Consider the following 20099-nt stretch of genomic DNA (forward strand, 5'->3'; position numbering starts at 1 on the left):
ATGAGGGAAAATCTACAGGTACCTACAAAAAGATTCCAAAACAGACAAGAACACAGCATACCAAAGTTGTAAAAAACATTTATTACAGGAAACAAAAATAAATCTTCAAGGGCATCTCCTAGTATTTAGGAAAATTTCTGAACATATAAGGTCTATGAAGATAAATAAGATAGGAAAACAAGACGGAAAATAGAGCATCTGGCCAAGAGGATTCAGAAAAAAAATGGGAACTGAATGAGACAAGGAAAAATAATAATAAATCTAAAAATACAAAATTAGTATTTGTACTAGAAACCATAGAAAACCACATTGATTCTACAGAAATAGAATCAATGGTATAAAAAGCAAACATGAAAAGTTCTTCCAGAAGGGAGAGAAGAAAAAGGAGACCAAAATCATGAGAGAGAGTGATAACAATGGAAGACAATGAAATGAGTATATGGACAGTGTTCTTGAGAAAGGGCTCCTCTGAAACCGTCACAATGAAAGACCTACAACTGTGCATCGAAAGTGGTCACTGAGCACCAGGCAAAATTAAAGCAAATGAATTGATACTGAGATACACGCTGATGAAAAATGGAAAATGGCAAGGGCAAAGAAAAAATGAATAAAAAAACAAGCATCAAAATACAGATAGAAAGATTACTATATGAACAGAGACAATTCTGGCTGGCCTCAGACTTCTCCATCAAAATACAATGGATCAAGTGGTGGTGGTTACATAAATCTACACATGTAATTAAATCATGTAGAACTACTACTACTGCTGCTGCTGCTGCTGCTGCTACTACTACTACTACTGATAGTCCTTGACGTACAATGGTTAGACCTGTATTTTGACTTTACAATACTGTGGAAGTGATACACATTGAATAGAACACCAATAAATTACATAAGATATTCAACATTCAATATTCACTATTATTACAAAATAGGCTTTGTGCTAGATGATTTTGTCCAACTGTAGGCTAATATAGGTGTTCTGAGCCTATTTAAGGTAGGCTCAAGCATTATGTTCATTAGGTTATGGGTATTAAATGTATTTTCAACTCTATGATATTTTCAACTTACAATGTGTTTATTGTGATGTAACCTCACTGTAAGTTAAGGAGAACCTATACTACTATACACACACAAATAGACACAAATGATTACATCTAAAAACTGGTGAAATCTGAATAAGACTTGCACTCTACTTATTAATAACAGTATTGTACCGAAGGCAGCTTCCTCGTTTGATATTCTATTACAGTTATGTAAAATGTTATCATTGGGCAAAGCTGGGTAAAGAGCACACAGGATCTCTCTGTACTATCCTGGCAACTTCCTGTGAGCCTGTAAGTATTTTTTAAAAGGACAATAGATCAAAGTCTACTATAGAGATATGAAAGAAAAAAGATCATGAATGAAGGATTCTATATCCCAGTAAGTTGCTGTTTGTAGATAAAAGCAGCAGTCATTCTTAGTTATGAAAGTAGCCTGTGACACCTGGGCAAAGATCACACCAAACCAAGAGTTAAAACAAAGTTTTAAAAATGTTCATAAATGAAAAAATTTTAAATGAACAGTTGTCCTTTAAAAGATCTCCTCATAAACTCTGAAATTAAAGAGCATTAAAATTTAAATAATTGCTATGAATATGATTGTAAAACTGGAAGCGAATATCAAATGTAATGGTTAAGAAATGATACATGGCCGGGCACGGTGGCTCACGCCTGCAATCCCAGCACTTTGGGAGGCCAAGGCAGGCGGATCACAAGGTCAGGAGATCGAGACCATCCTGGCTAACATGGTGAAATGCCATCTCTACTCAAAATATATTTTAAAAACATTAGCTGGGTGTGGTGGTGGGCGCCTATAGTCCCAGCTACTCGGGAGGCTGGGGCAGGAGAATGGCATGAACCTGGAAGGCGGAGTTTGCAGTGAGCCAAGATGGCACCACTGCACTCCGGCCTGGGCGACAGAGCAAGATTCTGACTCAAAAAAAAAAAAAAAAAAAGAAATGATACATGATTAGAAAAATTGCAATGTAACAGTAAATCGGCCAAGCACAGTGGATCACTTGAGGCTAGGAATTTGAGACCAGCCTGGACAACATGGGCAAAACCCCGTCTCTTCAACAGTACAAAAATTAGCCGGGTGTAGTGGTGCGTGCCTGTAATCCCTGCTACTGGGGAGGCTGAGGCACAAGAATCGCTTGAACCCAGGAGGCGGAGGTTACAATGAGCTGAGATTGCATCACTGCACTCCAGCCTGGGTGACAGACTGAGACTCTGTTTAAAAAACAAAAACAAAAACAATGAAACAGTAAATCAGGACTAACATCTCAGGATATACCCCCATAAAAACCAACAACAAAAATCCCTGGAAAATAGATTTAGAAAATGGGAAATGTCAATTACCTGCTACTTTTCTTATCATACAGGGGGTCAAGAGAAATACACTGTTTTATTTTTTATGTTGATACAAATTATTTTTAAAAAGCACTCTTAAAGCTATCTTTTAGCAGATTGAATAATAGAATTGATATTTTTCAAGTCTCTGTAAATAAAAGAAAACAAAATCCAAAGGCAAGACATCATTCAAAAAAAGAACTCTTAAACTACGTTTTAAAAAGTTTAATTAGAAAATAAGTACCAGTTACGAAAATAAATACAAATAGCTTTTCACTTTCCTATTAAACACAAAGACTCCAAATTACCCCAAAGAAAGTTTCCCCCATATATTTGCCCATCTTTTAATTTTTAAAATTAATTATATCTATAAATGGTGTACCAATAGAAGTCAACAAATAAAGGCTAAAAGTTTTTTTTAAAATGGACAAACATATCAGAAAAACAAACAACAGAAAGTGGAGATGACACTGCTAATATCAGACAATGAGAGAAAACTTCTGTTGCCGAGTATTAAAAGCAATTGTAATTAAAACTAGTTTAGTCATGAAATAATAAATGGATCAAATGAACACAAACAGAACTTGGTGTATAATAATAGGATGAAATAACTTGGTCTACTATAAAGTTTGCCTTTTAAATCAACAAGGAGAAAGGATTGTTTGAAAAAATTTTTAAAATCAACTGGTGATTTAGAAAAAGTAGTAATTCCTTGTCTTATCTCATATACTAAGATAATTCCAGTTACGTGTAAAACTTAAATCACAAAGGATCAGAAGAAAATATGTTATTTATTCTATCTCAAAGAGGGTCTTTCTAAGCACATATCTGTATGCTAATAATATTCCACTATAAACAAAATGCAAGGCAAATGACAGACCGAGGAAAAATATTTGTAACAGAAATCATTAAAAAAAGGACAAACACCTCCTACCTATGTGGGAAAATACATGATTAGACCATTCACATACAAACCCCGTTCAAATTCAAACATTCATTAAACACATGAAAAAACCTCATAATCACTAACAATAAAGGAAATACACATGAGAACAACTGTATAACTTCAGAAAGGAAATTTGTATAGCCTTTATGGAGGATAATTTGGCAATAAATACCAAATTGTTCTTGACTTGAGAATTCATTTTAAGGAAATAATAAAATATGTATATAGATGGTTCCCAACTTATGATGGCTTGCCTTAACAATTTTTCGACTTTACAGTGGTGCAATGGTGTGAAAGAGATATGCATTCAGTAGAAAGCAGTATGATACTCTTGAGATGCTGGGCAGCAGCCCTGAGCCACGGCTCACAGTTAGCCACACAGTCAAGAGGGTAAACAACCGATACTCTGCAAGAGGCTGTTGTCAGATGATTTTGCCCAACTGGAGGTTAATGTAAGTGTCCTGAGTACATTTAAGGTAGGCTAGGTGAAGCTATGATGGTTAGATGTATTACATGCCTACAATATTTTCAGTGTAGGATGGGCTTATTCAATTTAGGATAACCCCATTGTAAGTCCAGGATCATCTGCGCTAAGATTTCTCCCTTAAGTGTGGGGGAGGAGCACGTCAGTCATAACTTGGCCAATGGATCAGCCCAGCCTTGCCACTTGGGTGACCAGCAATAAAATAATGTCAATAAAAGTATCTGACTTTTAGAGCTTTCTAGGGATCCAAAGAGATAATAAGGTCATACTTACTCTGTACCTGGCCCATGGTAAGTGTTCAGTAACAGACAATGGTAGTAGAAGTGGTGATCTATATCTACATCATTGCAATAGGGGTTCAAAATCCCTCATCTGAAATGGTATCAGCCAAATGTGCTTCAGAATTAAGATCTTTTTGGAAATTAAAAGAAAATAGTGCATTTATCTAACTAGGTCTGGGATATTACTTGGTAATTTTACCATTCTTACAGTAAAATATATGAATATTCATTTTTAGTGAGAAATACCAGTTCAGTTCAGGTTTTACAGTCAAATAAATTATGAAAAAACTTTCAGTTTTCAGAACTTTCTGGACTTTGGATTTGCACAAGAAGGATTGAGAATCTGCATTTATAATAGAGAAACATTAGAACCTATCTAAATGTATAGTAAGAGATAGCTTAAATACATTATGATATATTCATAAAAAGTCACTTTTTCAAATAGTTAATGAGATATAAAAATGTTCAAGACAAAAAATATATGCATATTGATTTGAACTTTGTAAATTATATAAACGTTTATAATTCCAAAATAAAAGACTGCAAATTGTTAAATTAGCCACAATATGTTCTTTATACTTTTCTGTATTTTCTAATCCTCTATGAGGATTAGGAAAACAATCTAACAACTTTTAAGTCACTTGTGGTTGATATGCCTGTGCAGGACTAGGCTAGTTATCATTCTAGAGGGTTACTGAGTCTACTTTTGCCCTCAAGGAATCAACACTCTTCATCCTGGAAGAGCTCTGGCCAATACTCAGTTCTCTCTGCCTGTGACTGTATTTCATCTTCTATGAGCGATTCCCTATTGGCACCTCAGGACAACTTGACTCTGGCGTGAGGAAATAATAATTTAGGGCTTATTCAAATGTGTTTGACTTTTGTTCTTTTTCACTGTACTCATCAAATTTCAATCATTTAAGAAATTGTTGGGGGAGGGATGAGGAGCCCTCATTTGGATTTGTTCCCCTGCTTCTCATAAAGAAAATGATACAAACTTGACAGGCCCAGCAATGAAAATCCCAATTGCTTTGTGGAGTAAATAGGATGTTAAGAGGAACTGTGGCATTGGAAGGGGCCCTTCGTGGAGGAGACAAGCAACAGTCCGTCCTACCCAACAGACTATTCTTCAATGTCTAAAGGGCAGGCCTTGGGCCAGAGCTTTGAAGGGCCCAGTTCACAATATGTTTGCAATACATGAGTGTTCCAAACAGCCGGGTGGTTTTCCATGAACTCCTGGTGGGTCTGGAATTCTCCACTGATTTAATGTACAGTTTGAAAGTGTCTAACACCAAAAGATTACATGTGACAGAATAATTATGGGCTGTTATGAGCCTCACTTCTGAACTTGGAACAAAAGATAAATAAATGGTCAATCAATGTCTATTTACCACAAGGACCAGAAGGATTGATATTTAATCACTTAAACATAGATTCCAACAGTCTTTTAGAACTATTGCTTAGAACTAGAGAAATCCTTGTGCAAAGCTTCTGCCACACAGAAATCATGGCCAACTCTAAAGTTAAATAGGAAGTTAACTCTCAGTTTAATCCCACAGAAAATTACTTGTTTTCAAGCAAATTATCCACTCAGGACACTTTTTTGAGGAGTGCTAATCCTTCCCTCCTGCTTCCTGCCTCCCACCCTTGCCTTCTCCCAACTCAAAGAGGAAGAGGAGTGCTCCATGCCATCAGGACCGTCCTTAAAATGATGACCTTTCAGGAAAAAGAGTTGACTTACCCTATCCCAGCTGAAACACAGGCCCAGTCGATCAAGCTGTTTCCTCATGTGTTTAATATTACTGTGAAACAATGGGAAAAAGGTTTGGTTTTTAGAGGGGGGATTAAAGCCATACACAAACTACACTTTGAGAACGTAAAGGAAAACTGAAAAGTCTAAATTACACAAATGGGCTTTAAGTGTTGCTTTCCCCAGCAGAAAAATCAACCACTAAGAATCAGCAAAAAATACCAACAGATTAGAAGACACCCATTATCTGGACACACACACAATCCATTAGAAACCACAATGGTCTCTAGCCTTGAGGACTGCCCCCTCCCCTGGCCATTCAAATAGGCAACCCCTTTGAGATGTGCACTGCTGGGCCATCCAGATGTCAATATTCTGCAAGCAATTAAGCCATATTATTTAAGCCAAGCATTTATAAGTTTAAAAGTGGCTGAAAACAAAAGGCTTAATGTATAAATTGTGGGAATCCAAAAGAAACCACACTGCTTTGTTAATCAAAACGTAAATCCTACAACCTAAAACTATCCACCATTGAGAAATAGGGAGATAAACGGGTAAACCAACTTATAATATAACACGGAATAAAAAAATAAATCTTTTTCTCTTTCTTTTTTTAAACAAAAAGGACTAATTCATTTCTACTGCATCCTCTTTTAGTTTCTAGCAGACTAAAAATATGAAAAACCATGAAAAAGTCCTTTGTGTAATCTCTGATTAGCTAATGACAGCTTATTTAATCCAAGGCCCTATGCTAAGCACTTTGCAGAGATGTGCTTAATCTTCATCCAATCACAGGAGATAGGAACTATGACTATCCCTCTTTTACAGATAAGTAAACTGAAGCACAGATAAGTAAAGAGAAGTTAAGTAATTTGCTCAAGGTGATCTGCTGGCAAGAAGGGAAGGCAGGATTTGCACCTAGGTAGCCTGGCTCAGGGGCCATCATCTTAACAACTATTCCCTAGTAGAGAGGCTGGCAAACTTTAAAAGAGCCAGATGATGAATGCTTTCAGCTTTGTGAGCCAATCAATCTCTATCACAACTACTCAGCCCTGCAACTGTCTCACGAAAGCAGACATGGACAATATGTAAACAAATGGATTTGACTGCATTCCAATAAAACACAGATTTACAGAAACATGTAAGGCCAAATTTAGCCCACAGGCCATAGTTTGCCAACTCCTGGTCTAGCTTATATCAAACATAAGCCATGTTTGATCCACTTTATTTGAATCATCATTTCCTCCTCTTTTTTTACTCACTAGATAAAATCTAGTGATAAAATTAATTAATCTAGAATTAAACATTACTAGAAAAGCAGAAGCTAGGGGTTAGGAAGAAAAAAGAGACCTGGATGACATAGCATGGACAGAAGTATAGTAGACGTTTTTACAATGTATCCTTGGGTAAACTAGAACAAAGAGAGGTAAGAGACACTAGGTACAGGCCCTAGAACTGCCCTTCTGTCTCTCTAAGGGGTGGCATGGGGAAGGGTCCCAGGCCTTTGTGAAATGAGCTGATGCAGTGGTCCCAGAGGACTCTGCCAAGTTCTAGGGTGAGGACCTCAGGAGTTTAGCAGGAGGGAGAGGAAAGAGCACAGCTGGCCCATGTGTAGTGGAAGCCTGAGGCTTGGGAGGGATTCGCAGTGTGTTCCGCCTTCGAGAAAACCACACCCAGAATAAAGTGGCCATATATTTCTACATGGAATGCCTAAGTTCCTCTTGCTTCTGAATGGTGAAGGCAAAAAATAAACCGAATTTTCAGAGAAAAGTATAATGTAGCATTTGGATATAGTAAAACTATGGTCAAGAAGACCAGAAGCATTATAGAAATTTAACAAATGCAACCCTCTTTTTCCTACCAAATGTAAATACTCAAAGGAAAAATAACTGTAAATAACAAAGCATCAAAATGAACACATGAATAAATATCCAAAACCCTCTTTGAATATTTCTTAGATAAGGATACAATGTGTTAACTGGGCGCAGTGGCTCAGGGTTGTAATCCCAGCACTTTGAGAGGACAAGGCAGGTGGATCATGAGGTCAGGAGATCAAGAACACCCTGGATAACATGGTGAAACCCCATCTCTACTAAAAATACAAAAAAAATTAGCTCAGCGTGGTGGCGGACGCCTGTAGTCCCAGCTACTCGGGAGGCTGAGGCAGGAGAATAGTGTGAACCCAGGAGGTGGAGCTTGCAGTGAGCCGAGATGGCGCCACTGCACTCCAGCCTGGGTGACAGAGCAAGACCCTGTCTCATAAAAAAAAAAAAAAAAAAAGACAAACACCAGTATATACAATCCTACTTATCTCTTGGTAAGCTGTAGTGTTTGCTTTGCTTTGCTTTCTATTTTTTATGAACAGGTTAAAAAAAATTTTTTAAGGTTTTTGTATGCAAGTATTTGAATATGCATGCCTGTTAACATTTACCTTTGTGTCCAACTTTCTGGATGTAGATTCCTCTCGATTGCGGCATTTTCAGCAGGCAATCCAAAAGCATCCCATCCCATGGGGTTGATGACCTAGGACCCAGAAGAGAAACATCAACCATGGCAAATCACTAAGAACTCCGTTGGTATTCTCTTCTAGGGCAAATTCAGCACTCTCTCCTGCTAACATGCCTTATCCTTTGCTGGATAATTTCAGGTTATGCATCTGACAGCCAGCTGGCTACCTATGACCTAACCACAGATGACAATTTAGAAGGTTATATGCCAAACTACCAATAAGTTATCTCTGAGGAAGTGTTTTCATGAGGACTTTTTATTTGCTTCTTCTTTTCTATAGTCTCTATATTGAACCCAAATTGTTTTTCTGAAATTATAAAGAGTTTCTTTCAGTTTCAAATATATATATATAGTATAGGCTTTCAAAATGCTCACATCATGTCAGTATTTTTCATTTATGGAACTGTGCTGTCCAATATGGTAGCCACTAGCCACACATAGCTATTACATTTCAACTTAATTAAAATTAAATAAAATTAAAAATGCAGTTCTTCAGTCTCACCAGCCACCTTTCAAGTATGCAGCAGACACATGTGACTGTTGGACTCTGAACCAGATAGTGCAGATATTGGATATTCAAATCATGGTAGAAAGCGCTACTGGACAGCGCTGCAGAGGACATGTATAATGACCACACTGGTGGCTCTAGGCAGTCCCAGCTCTACCCAGACCTAAGAAAGTCCATCCCAACCCTCCTCAGTGGCCCGGGCCTGTCCCTTTCTCACGGCTTGCCTGAATCCAGCACACAGTCCCTCTTTAATGTACATCATTCAGCACCCTGCTCCATTTTGCTCCAGACACGAGAGTTTCACACTTCTTTCTTCTATCTCTCTCTCTCCTGATTGAGGCAACACTCTTTTGAATGGCCCACTACCCATTTCTTCCTGAAGTTCATCGCTTTCTTTTTTTTTCCCCCCTCAAGACAACGTCTCACTCTGTCACCCAGGTTGGAGTGTCTCCTGGGTTCAAGCAATTCTCCCACCTCAGCCTCCCAAGTAGCTGGGATTACAGGTGTGTGCCACCATGCCCAGCTACTGAAGTTCATCCCTTTCTTCCCTACCAGCAAGAAAGGGAAACCCCCACCCTACCCAAACAGCCAGATAGATGAAAACTAAGAAAAATACACAGAACACAGCAGAAAAGGTATTCCAGAGAATTACTTTTGAGACCAGATAAAAGTAAGGTTTTGGACCAAGCCCTATACAGCATTTACACTAAATTTATATATATAAATATATATATATATTTTAGATGGAGTCTTGCTCTGTTGCCCAGGCTGGAGTGTAATGGCACAATCTCAGTTCACTGTAACCTCTGCCTCCCAGGTTCAAGTGATCCTCCTGCCTGAGCCTCCCTAGTAGCTGGGATTACAGGCACACACCACCACGCCTGGCTAATTTTTGTATTTTTAGTAGAGATGGGGTTCCACCATGTTGGCCAGGCTGGTCTCGAAGTCCTGGCCTCAAGTGATCCGCCTGCCTTGGTCTCCCAAAGTGCTGGGATTACAGGAGTGGTCACTGAGCCTGGCCTAAAATAGCCAATATTTTAAAATTAATTGCAAACCACTAGCTATGCTTTTGGTATAAGAAATGTTCCATGTGTAGGTTCCTCTTTTCTCCTCAGTTTCGTCATCTGTAAAATGGGGATGATAGCATAACTACCTCACTGGATTACTGTGAAGATTAAATGAGTTAATTTAAGAAAAGCAGGCTGCGCACGGTGGCTCACACCTGTAATCCCAGCACTTTGGGAGGCCAAGGCAGGCGGATCATGAGGTCAGGAGATCAAGACCATCCTGGCTAACATGGTGAAACCCCGTCTCTACTAAAAATACAAAAAAATTAGCCGGACGTGGTGGCACATGCCTGTAGTCCCAGCTACTCAGGAGGCTGAGGCAGGAGAATGGCATGAACCTGGGAGGCGGAGCTTGCAGTGAGCCAAGATCGCGCCACTGCGCTCCACACTCCAGCCTGGGCGACAAAGCAAGATTCCGTCTCAAAAAAAAAAAAAAAAAAGAAAAGAAAAGTGCTGAGAATGGTGCCTGCCACGCAGTACAGTGCTGTATATAAGGCCACTAGTAGTATTATTTCTAAAGGGTACTGCTCTCCAATCACCTTCTAGAAGATATTTTCATTCTCCAAAGAACAAGGAATCACAAATCTTCAAGACAAAGAAGCTTTTGAGGTATATCCTCTACCCCCAACCCCTTATTTGACTGTTCAAGCAACTGTGGCCCAGCAGGAGTGAGTAGCCTAGAAGCAATTACCTTAAGCAAGCACAGACCAGTAAGGCATTCTTGTCTGCAAATGAGTGGCCAGTTGCAGCTGAGCCGGCAGCTTCACTATCAAGTTCTCTCAAACTAACTACGTGTCAGGAGCAGGAAAAATGGTTTGACACATCTGCTGTGGCATCAGGGGACAGTCTCAGGAAGCCAGGCTCCCTGACCCTATCAGGAAAGACACCCTGTTTACAAAATTCCGTCCCCTGCCATTCTCTGAAACTAAATCCAGCCACAAAATCACAGACGCCACTTCTTTCTGAAGCCTGCCTGTGGGGAAGGACTGACCAAGACGACTCTGATATTTCTATTATAGAAAACAGCCCATTCCAGTTGACCCTCTTATGTCCTATCAAGTTCAGGGGCTGTCAACCTGGGGTTTTTATTTTGCTGCCTTTTTTTTTTTTTTTTTTTTTAAGAGACAGGGTCTTGTTTGGTTGCCCAGGCTGGAATGCAGTGGCGCCACGATCAGCTCACTGGAACCTGTAACTCCTGGCTGCAAGCTATCCTTCAGCGTCCCAAAGTGCCAGGATTACAGGCATAAGCCACTGCCCCCGGTCCCTTACTTTGCTTTTTGATCATGCAGAGAAGCTGGGCTTATGTTCACACACATTTCCTTAAAATAATGACGAATACTCAGAGGCACTTACTGGCACCACCTAACCACACATGCATATTAGAATGGGACATTTTCAACTAAAGAAATAGGTCTTGTTTTCTTCTATAATTATATATTCACCATAATTTGGTAAGTAGAGAAAAACAGAAGAAAATAAGACTCACCTGTTATTCTACCATACAGCCATACATACCAGTTACATGTGGTAAATTTGTATCCAATGTTTAAAAATTGAGAATATATGATTTATATATGTATTTTTATCTCCTGTTTTTTCACTGTACATGCTACCAATGCATTCTGTTAGTGACCGCTTTGGCCAGCTATATTTGTTTTCCTAAAAGTTATTTCCATTTTTCACCATTATAAAAAAGGCCAGGATGAACATTCTTGGGCATAAATCTTTGTATATACACAACATTTCCTTTAGAAAAATTTCTAGAAGTGCAACTACAGGGTAAAAGGGTATGAAGAATTTTAAGACGTTTGACATATACAGCCAAATGACATTCCCAGAAAGACTGCAGCAAACCACACTTCCACCTGCATATGAGCACCTGGAGTTTTCCTCCATCTTTATGTCCAGCTCAAGGCCTCTCCAAGGTGCACACTAGTACTACCCACTGGCCACCTCTGCCTCAGGTCCCATAAGCACTTACACTTCAGAGTGTCCCAACCTAGGTGCATCTTGCAATCCCAGTCACCAGATCTGTTCTCTCCTAAGCCCCTGTCTTAGAAGGCAGCAAAAAGAGAACAGGCATACCCCTTCCAGTGGTTGGAGTCACTTACCTTAAAGGCATACTTCCATTATGCACATTCATATTTTTAAGTTGTTTTTTAGTAGTCTGATGAAACAATTCCATCTGAAGAACTGAGACCATCTCTCTAAAATGGAGCTGCTCTTACTCCTTTGGCTAGTGCACAGGAAATGCTAACAAAGGCTTGTTCTCCACGAGCCTGTTGAGGGCAAAGGTCCTAAATCCAACTCTGCCCATTTACTATCAGTGGAGCCAGAGGCACATTAATTATTCCGAGTCTCAACTGTAAGTGGTGACTGAAAGCAGCCACCTTGAATTATTGAGCATGATATGTTCATGATGTCCGTGGCGCATCTAGCATGGTGCCCAGCACAGCACAGGCACCCAATAAACGGCAGCACTTGCTGCTGTGGCCGCTGCGGCTGTCTGCTTTCTTGACCTTGAGCATCTCACAGCATTGCACATCACTGATTACCTTGCCACAATTTCAGCCTCCATCTCTTTGGCCACATTTAATATAGTTGCTTTCTGACAAGAGGATGGAAGATATTAATACCTGAATCTCACACAGATCCTCATACATACATGTACATTCCTAAGGGTGGGTTACTTCTGACAAGCCTCTGCAGAAAGTTGGTGCTAGGCACTGGAAGTTCTTACCCAAACCAAACAGACCACGCAGGCTCAAAGGGCCAGTCAAGTACTTGGCCCCCTTTTCAGTAAAAGAGGCCCAGCAGTTCTTCTTTCCTGAATAATTAATGATTGACATCAGGTGCTTCGATTAAAAGCCGCCCGGCTGTTCTTGCCACAGCTGATTGGACCAGAAGCAGTCCATCAGCAGAAGGCAGCCATCTGTGCACTGGAAGGATGGGGCCTGCTTCCAATTGCCCCAGGCAAAGACTCTGCCCTACAGTAGACGTTGCCATACGTGGTGGTGGATGTGACCCACTCACAACTGCTTTCTGGAAGGGATATGTGCTTAGTGAACAAGCAGTCCTGTGGACCTCTCAAGCTTGCTGTTGCCCCAGGGGAGGCTGGCTTGCCACATCCTATGCTGCATTTCCCAGTCTTAGGAATCTGGGACACCTTGGATTTCCAGGCTGGGATGATCCCAAGCTACTATCTTCAATTCCTGCATCCACACCCATCCTGAGGTCAGTCAGAATAGGCTGCTTTTCTTTTTATATAAGTTGATTTTTTTTTCAAATTACAAACATAATAGAAGCTTAATTTAACAAATGAAATGGCACAATACAGTGATAAATAAAGGCAAAGTTGATTTTTAACTCCTGGTCACTACTCGTCAATGATGTAACCAATAACGCCAGCCTTTGTTTCCTTCCACATCTATCTCCCCACTCAAATACATATATACAAACATATGAACACATACATAGGAGCCTGCTTATTTGTTTTCATGAAAACAGAACCTTTGCAGAGAAAGGGGAATGCTTACACACTCTTGGTGGGAGCGTAAATTGGTTCAACCATTGTGGAAATTAGTGTAGGGATTCTTCAAAAAGCTGAAAACAGAATTACCATTTGACCCAGCAATCCCATTACTGGGTATACACCCAAAGGATTATAAATTGTTCTGTCATACAGACACATCCACACGTATGTTCACTGCAGCGCTATTCACAATAGCAAAGACTTGGACTCAACCTAAATGCCCATCAATGGTAGACTGGATAAAGAAAATGTGGTACATTTATAGCATAGAATACTATGCAGCCATAAAAAAAGAACAAGATCATGTCCTCTGCAGCAACATGGATGGAGCTAGAGGCCATTATCCTCAGCAATCTAATGCAGGCCAAAAAACAAATACCACATGTTCTCACTTACAAGTGGGAGCTAAATGATAAGAACATACGGACACAAAGGGGAACAACAGACACTGGGGCCTACCTGAGGGTAGTGGGTGGGAGGAGGGAGAGGAGCAGAAAAAATAACTATTGGGTACTAGGCTTAGTACCTGGGTCACAAAATAATCTAGGTATAAACTCTGGCATGACTATACCTATATAACCGGCACATGTACTCCCAAACCTAAAATAAAAATTTTTTTTAAAAGTTAAAAAGATTATTTTAAAAAGAGAAAGGAAATAGAAATGATTATACACATTATTTTATGGGCTTTTTTCATTTAACACTATATCAGGGAAATCTGTACAAAATATGTATGTATGCATTGTGGGAGTTCAGTCAGGCTGGTGGGAAAAACTTTAAGATGAAGTTATAGGATATAGACACAAATCTTCTTGGAAGGCTGGAAGGTTTTGCAAAAGTCTCAGGATAGGGTTATGGCCGAAAGCAGCCTAATCCTTGAGTAAATGGCTTAAAAGTAGGTATAAAGGAATGTAGAATAGTTTATCTAAATAGCTTGTTTACTCATGTGGTCCTAAGACCAACCTTTGATCAACCTCGGGTGCATAATTGCTCTCTACTCCGGGTGCATAATTGCTCTCTACTCCGGGTATTGGCAACCAGGTCAATTATCCTATAGTGGTGTTTACTCAAAGCCTTTGTCATTAAATGTATGCTGAATAAATGCTAGTAGGGCCAGTGAGTCGGGACCTCGGCTGCAAGTCTTTACAGCACTCTCCTTGGAGTCTGTAAGTGGCCCAGATGCTCAGCCAGACTGACAGGCATAATATCTGTGTCAGTGTAGGTTATTCATTTGTTGCTAGGTCAGGGTCTGGGGGTTAAACCCCCACAGTGCATATATGTCTTTTCTAAAAATTCTAACATTCCCTGAGTATATCTATTCTATGCAGTTTTATGAAACTGACTGGACATATCCCAATTCAGTCGAGACTTGAGGTCTCTTTTCCTCTTACTAAATGTGGCAGGCCCAAAGTGTTTCACCCTCTCAAACAGCATCTTCCCCTTCTAGGAAACTGTTCTGCGTCCAGCGTAATACAGTGTTAGTGCAAACTGCCAATCTTAAAACTCCATCCCCCTCGCTACAGAGAGAGGCAAGTGCCTGAATCCTTCCCAAGACAGCTCTAGGCTTGCACGGAGTAAAGCAGAATGCTGGAGGAGAAGAGGACTCTCTTTTCTCCTTGGTCAGAAGCCATAAGGGCTTCAGGTGGCTCTGCCCCCCAGCTTGTAGAAATGTCTGAGAAAATAAAGCTGGCACGTGGAGAGAAGCAGAAATAGGAAATGGAGAGACTGGGGAAATTGGTGTACTTCAAGGACCTAGTCCCAATACCCGGTGGGCCCAGCTCCTACATTTCCTTTGATTCTGTGAGTTTCAGGATCTGTAAAAAAAAAAAAAAAAAAAAAGGCTCCCTTTTTGCTTAAGCTGGTCTAAGCTGGGTTTTCAGTCCATGGTAGACAAGAATCATAAACAAAACAAACACTGTTTAGGCTACAATTTTCACTTCAATATTGCTTGATCCATAGATGACAAACATTCTTCCATATTTGCTACCAAGTTCTGCAATTCTTTCTCTTTTTCTATTTAAATTTCAATAGCAAAAAAAAAAAAAAAAAAGAAAGAAAGAATCCATTGCTGGGAATATGGGCAGTATTACTAGAAAGTTCTGCAATACTTCCAAGGACAACACCTGAGCAGCTTCCAGCTGTGCTTTAAATTCTCCTAGGGCTGTGTCACTGGCAGAATAATGTAACTGTTGTGTAACTGTTCCACAAGAAAGGGGAGAAACTTAATTACCACTTGGTTTCTTTGTCAGAACTGCCAAAATGGCACCAATTCAATGTTTCTGCCTATTAACATTCTGTTAGGTGCCGTCCATATTTTTAAATAAAGGCAATACAGAGACTGTCACAAAAACCAGCCTAGATTTACATAATATACTTATTCATTTCTATTTTTGTTTTCAGATAGAATTAACATGGAAAGATATTCTTAGCTTACATGTTATCTAAGCTGTCTATGAAAATAAAGTTAGAAAAATCTTAAAGTTTCTTAATATTTCAGATTCTTACCAAAAATTAACAAAAAAACAAATGTTTGCCCGAGAGAGATTAACAGAATCAGATCGTGGGAAGGCCTTTTTGCATCTTGAAGTCAGAATTGTTCTTCCCACCATGAGCCAAAGCATTGGAATTAATGTTTCTGTGAGCCAAATTTCCACAAAATTGGAAAGAGTCTCTTTGTTTCTATACCCTGGTTTTCCCAGAGCCCAGTGACCAAGTGCAAAACTCATTTTTGTTCTATAAGATGATTCACCACTGTCAAGGGGGAAACAAAGTGAAGACCTACAACAGGATTACAAACTACTGAAGCTTGTCTCTTCCCCCACAGAGAGCAGCTTCTATTTTTTGGTCAATTTGTTATGGCCTATTTACGTGAAAGACAATGGGTCAGGTGCTTCCTTTGCAAGCCTTGTACATGTCTCGTGCACTGTTCGGATCAAATACCTCTAGATATATTGTGCACTTTCATGCCCTTGATTTCTCTATGGCCAAGACTGTCCATTCACTGGGAAGAACTCCAAACTCTCCTTTTAGGTTTTAAAATTTCAATTCCTTTCTTTCTATCACCGTAACTTATTTTAATCCATCCGCAGTTGAAAAAGTAACTGAACTGAACTGAACTTACAGCTCACATGTGCTAACTAGACAATTTCCCTAAAAAAATAAAAATAAAAATAAAAATAAATTATTGGCATCTCTGTTTATATGCTTGAGCCCACCTGAACCCTCTCAACTTTCTAGAAGTTAACTTCTTGGACATGAGTGCATTCTGCAGCTTCAGAACATTTTTTCCACATATTTTATTTTTAAAAACATCTACTGAAAATATACTTTGAAATATATATCATGTCAATTTGGAAAGATAGGAATATGACATCACAGAGGGTGGCAGAAGACTAATGATAATTTTGAAATAATAAATGTAATACTACTCAGATGGAATCAAGAAAAAGTGCCAGTAGCTATAACTTGGAAATCCATAAAATAAACTTCCAAAGTCTGAAAAAGCATCATTTCCACCTGGTTCATATAACAAATACTCTACGTATTTAAAGTTGAGTGGGAAGCCAAGGAAATGGGTGAATCTACCTAGCAGTTTGGAAGGGCAGGACATTACCACAATCTCTGGACTGCAGAGACAAAGTAAGAAAGCAGAGTTAACAAAGCCCAAAGGCTGATCTCAGCTGCAGAAGCTCAAACAGGCTGGACTGCCCAGATGGAACTAGATTAGTGAAGACCAAACCAGGGCAGAGAGAGAGACAGAGAGAGAGAGAGAGAGAGAGAGAAAGAGAGAGAGAAATTTTCTGGCCTCTCCCTTTCTCCTGTCCTCCAATGTTACCAGGATTTCCTATTGTCGAAAACCAGGAGGGGGCCAGCTTGGGAACCTGACCTGCAGGAGTCAGCCCTTCTGCCATACAAAAAGCAAGGGATGGATCTAACAGCAAACTGGTCAAGGACCAGCACAAGAACACTAACAGGACTGCATCACCTGCCTCACTTTGAGATCAGAGAGAAGTGGGGGCCAGCTATTACCATGGAAGACCAGGAGTTACTGATGACAAAAACACAGGTATCAGAGCCCTGGCCAGGGGGCGAGGCCCGGCAATCACATGGCCATGGCACACCCTGGCGGGGCCTTCTGCCCTCCCCTGCCCTGCTCCAGGGTGAGCCTTGTGTCTCGGAGTTGGCAGGCAGGATGGACAGCAAGCAAACTAGAAGAAGTAGAAGAAAGGGATGCAGGAGAAAACACAGTTCCATATAACATACAGAGAAGGCTCTAAAGGCATACAATCTGGAAAATGCCAGAGGTTATTGCCTGGTGTGAGGGCCTGATGCAGAAATGGGTGCCCAAAGGGGACTATAGCCTTATCTATGTTGTATTTCATTTTCTTATAGGGGGAATATGGAAATTTATGTACAATTTTAAAATATATTTTTTAACAGAAGGAATTATTTTAAAGAGGCAAGAGACAGTTGTCATCCGACACAAGAAGTAAGACTGAGTAGAGTTTGGAGATGGAAGAGAAGGAAGCCCAGGCAGCCGGTCATCTGCCTTCCCAGTAGAGAGGGAAGCAGTGTAACTGTTACTATGAAAGGGCCAACCAGTTCCCTAGGGATTACCAGATTTCTCTCCCTTTCATCAAAACAAAATTTTATATTTGAAACCAATTCAGCTTCTAATTGAGAGCAACCATGGTTACTGCTTCTCCAAAAACTGCTATTTTTAGGGTGTCATGGTGTCTTTGGAGTATGTTCAACACTTCTTATTTCCAAGAAATGAGAAACACAATATTTAATTTTGTTTAGCAAGTGTAATAACTCACCATTATTACAGATTGGGGATAAAAATCAAGTGAATACTGCAGATTATAAAAAGCAAATGACAGTACCTAGGCCCAAAGCAGCAGACCTCCTCTGGGAACATGGAGGGATGTGCCAGGCAGATAAATCAGCCAGTTTCCAATCAAGGCACTGGACCAGCAGTTCGTTCTCTCCTTCGAAGGACATCTGAGACAATAGGCCCTGGAAATTCACTATCTACTTTCAGATGCTTCAGAGATTTGCAAATTTGAAAACTAAATGCCATGCTATGCACTCTCCGGGCACTTCATAAACACTTGTTGACTGACTGGCAAACTGAAAACTGATGGAATGTACATTACCATTTACTAGCTAAGAACTTCCCTTGCTTCCTGATATTTGTGGATAATTACATTATGATTATGCAGCTGCCAGACACATAGCCTCAATTTTCTTCCTCCTCCGCAGTGAATAGCAAAAAGGCCCAAGCAGAAAACTCCTCTACTTGGGCAATGCCTGGTGGCTTTTTGCCTGAGACAAATTAGTCCAAGCCCAACTCTGTGAGGGGGACTTGGCACCTTGATGCTTTTATCACCCGGCTTCTGGACCAGAAGGTGCTGGGGAGACCAGCCGAGGTGGGAGGTGGGGAATTTTATTTTCCAGCCATCTGTGCATACAACATATGAAAACACAACAAAATCACCATATGGAGCTAAGTTTTAAATATGTCATCAGGCATTCTATGAGTTTAAGAAGAAACCGATTGGCAGTACAGCCTTTTCTGATTACTGAAAGAGAATAATTTATCTCTGGCTTCAAATGGCCCCTGCTCAAACATCCAAACCTCAGGACTCTCTTTTTATTGCTACTATTAATTGGGTTACACTTGAAAATTGCATATTGTTTTTAGAGGGTTTTCTCAGTGATCATCTCATACACAAACCTCACAACAAATCCATGATGTGGGTAGGGCAGACACCATCACTGCTTTGATGAACCCCCTGCTTCCTAATTGATTCGTCACCCCCAAACCACCTGCCCCTCCACATACACAGTCCACATCTAATCTGTGTGTGTCTGCTCAGCTGCTTGTGACCTTTAGCATCCAATCCCATTCATCTAAGTGCCAAATCTGAGAGAGCACTTACATCAGAACTACCTGAAATGCTTATTTAAATACCAATTCCTGAGCCTCACCCTGGACTATATCGCAACCTGCCTTTTTAGCATACTCCTCAGGGGATCATTACGCACCCTAAGGTTTAAGAATCACGGACACACAGAGAAATGTTTACAGAGCATAAATGGTTGGATGCTAAACTTGATGGCAACAACTTCATGCTCTGGGCAATGTTTCTCAAATTCCACAGGCTCCAATTGAGAGGTCTGCTAGTCTCCCTGATGGTTTCTAAATGTATACTTTTACATCAATAATTTTTAAAAAGATTACCCAAGATAAGAATATTCTGGGTCATCTAGATTACCTTAGGTGGGGGTCACTGGAGCTGTTCACAAACATTTTGGTCCTCCTCACCATCCTGGCACATGGTGGGAATATTCTTTACCCTCTTTGAGGTTGGATGTGGCCATGTCAGTGGAAGTGAGTTGAGTCCAAGTGGAAGATTTAAGAGCCAGTGGGGATTCACTATACCCCCTTCTCCCAGCCACAGAGATGGGGAGGCACTCACTGAGGTAAGAACAGCCATCATCCAGGTCCTGACTACCTTGAACTGAGCCCTCCTGCTAGGCATGTAGCAAAAGCAAGAAATGAAATGTTGTTGTTTTAAGCCACTGAGATTTGGGGATTTTTTATTACAGCAGCATGGTCTAATT

General features: G+C 40.2%; 1 protein-coding gene across 3 annotated transcripts in view; it reads right to left on the bottom strand.

Moving 5' to 3' along the window:
* Positions 1 to 20099, bottom strand: part of LARS2 (leucyl-tRNA synthetase 2, mitochondrial) — a 160739-nt gene that overhangs the window by 124080 nt on the left and 16560 nt on the right. For all 3 annotated transcript variants that reach the window (XM_007983923.3, XM_007983925.3, XM_007983924.3), the window contains 2 exons: positions 8286 to 8377; positions 5846 to 5906 (listed from right to left, as the gene is read on the bottom strand). In XM_007983923.3, coding sequence (XP_007982114.3) covers positions 5846 to 5906; positions 8286 to 8377 — 153 coding nt within the window. The remainder of the gene's footprint in view (positions 1 to 5845; positions 5907 to 8285; positions 8378 to 20099) is intronic.

Source organism: Chlorocebus sabaeus, chromosome 22, assembly GCF_047675955.1.
Source record: "Chlorocebus sabaeus isolate Y175 chromosome 22, mChlSab1.0.hap1, whole genome shotgun sequence".
NCBI classification, from domain to species: domain Eukaryota; kingdom Metazoa; phylum Chordata; class Mammalia; order Primates; family Cercopithecidae; genus Chlorocebus; species Chlorocebus sabaeus.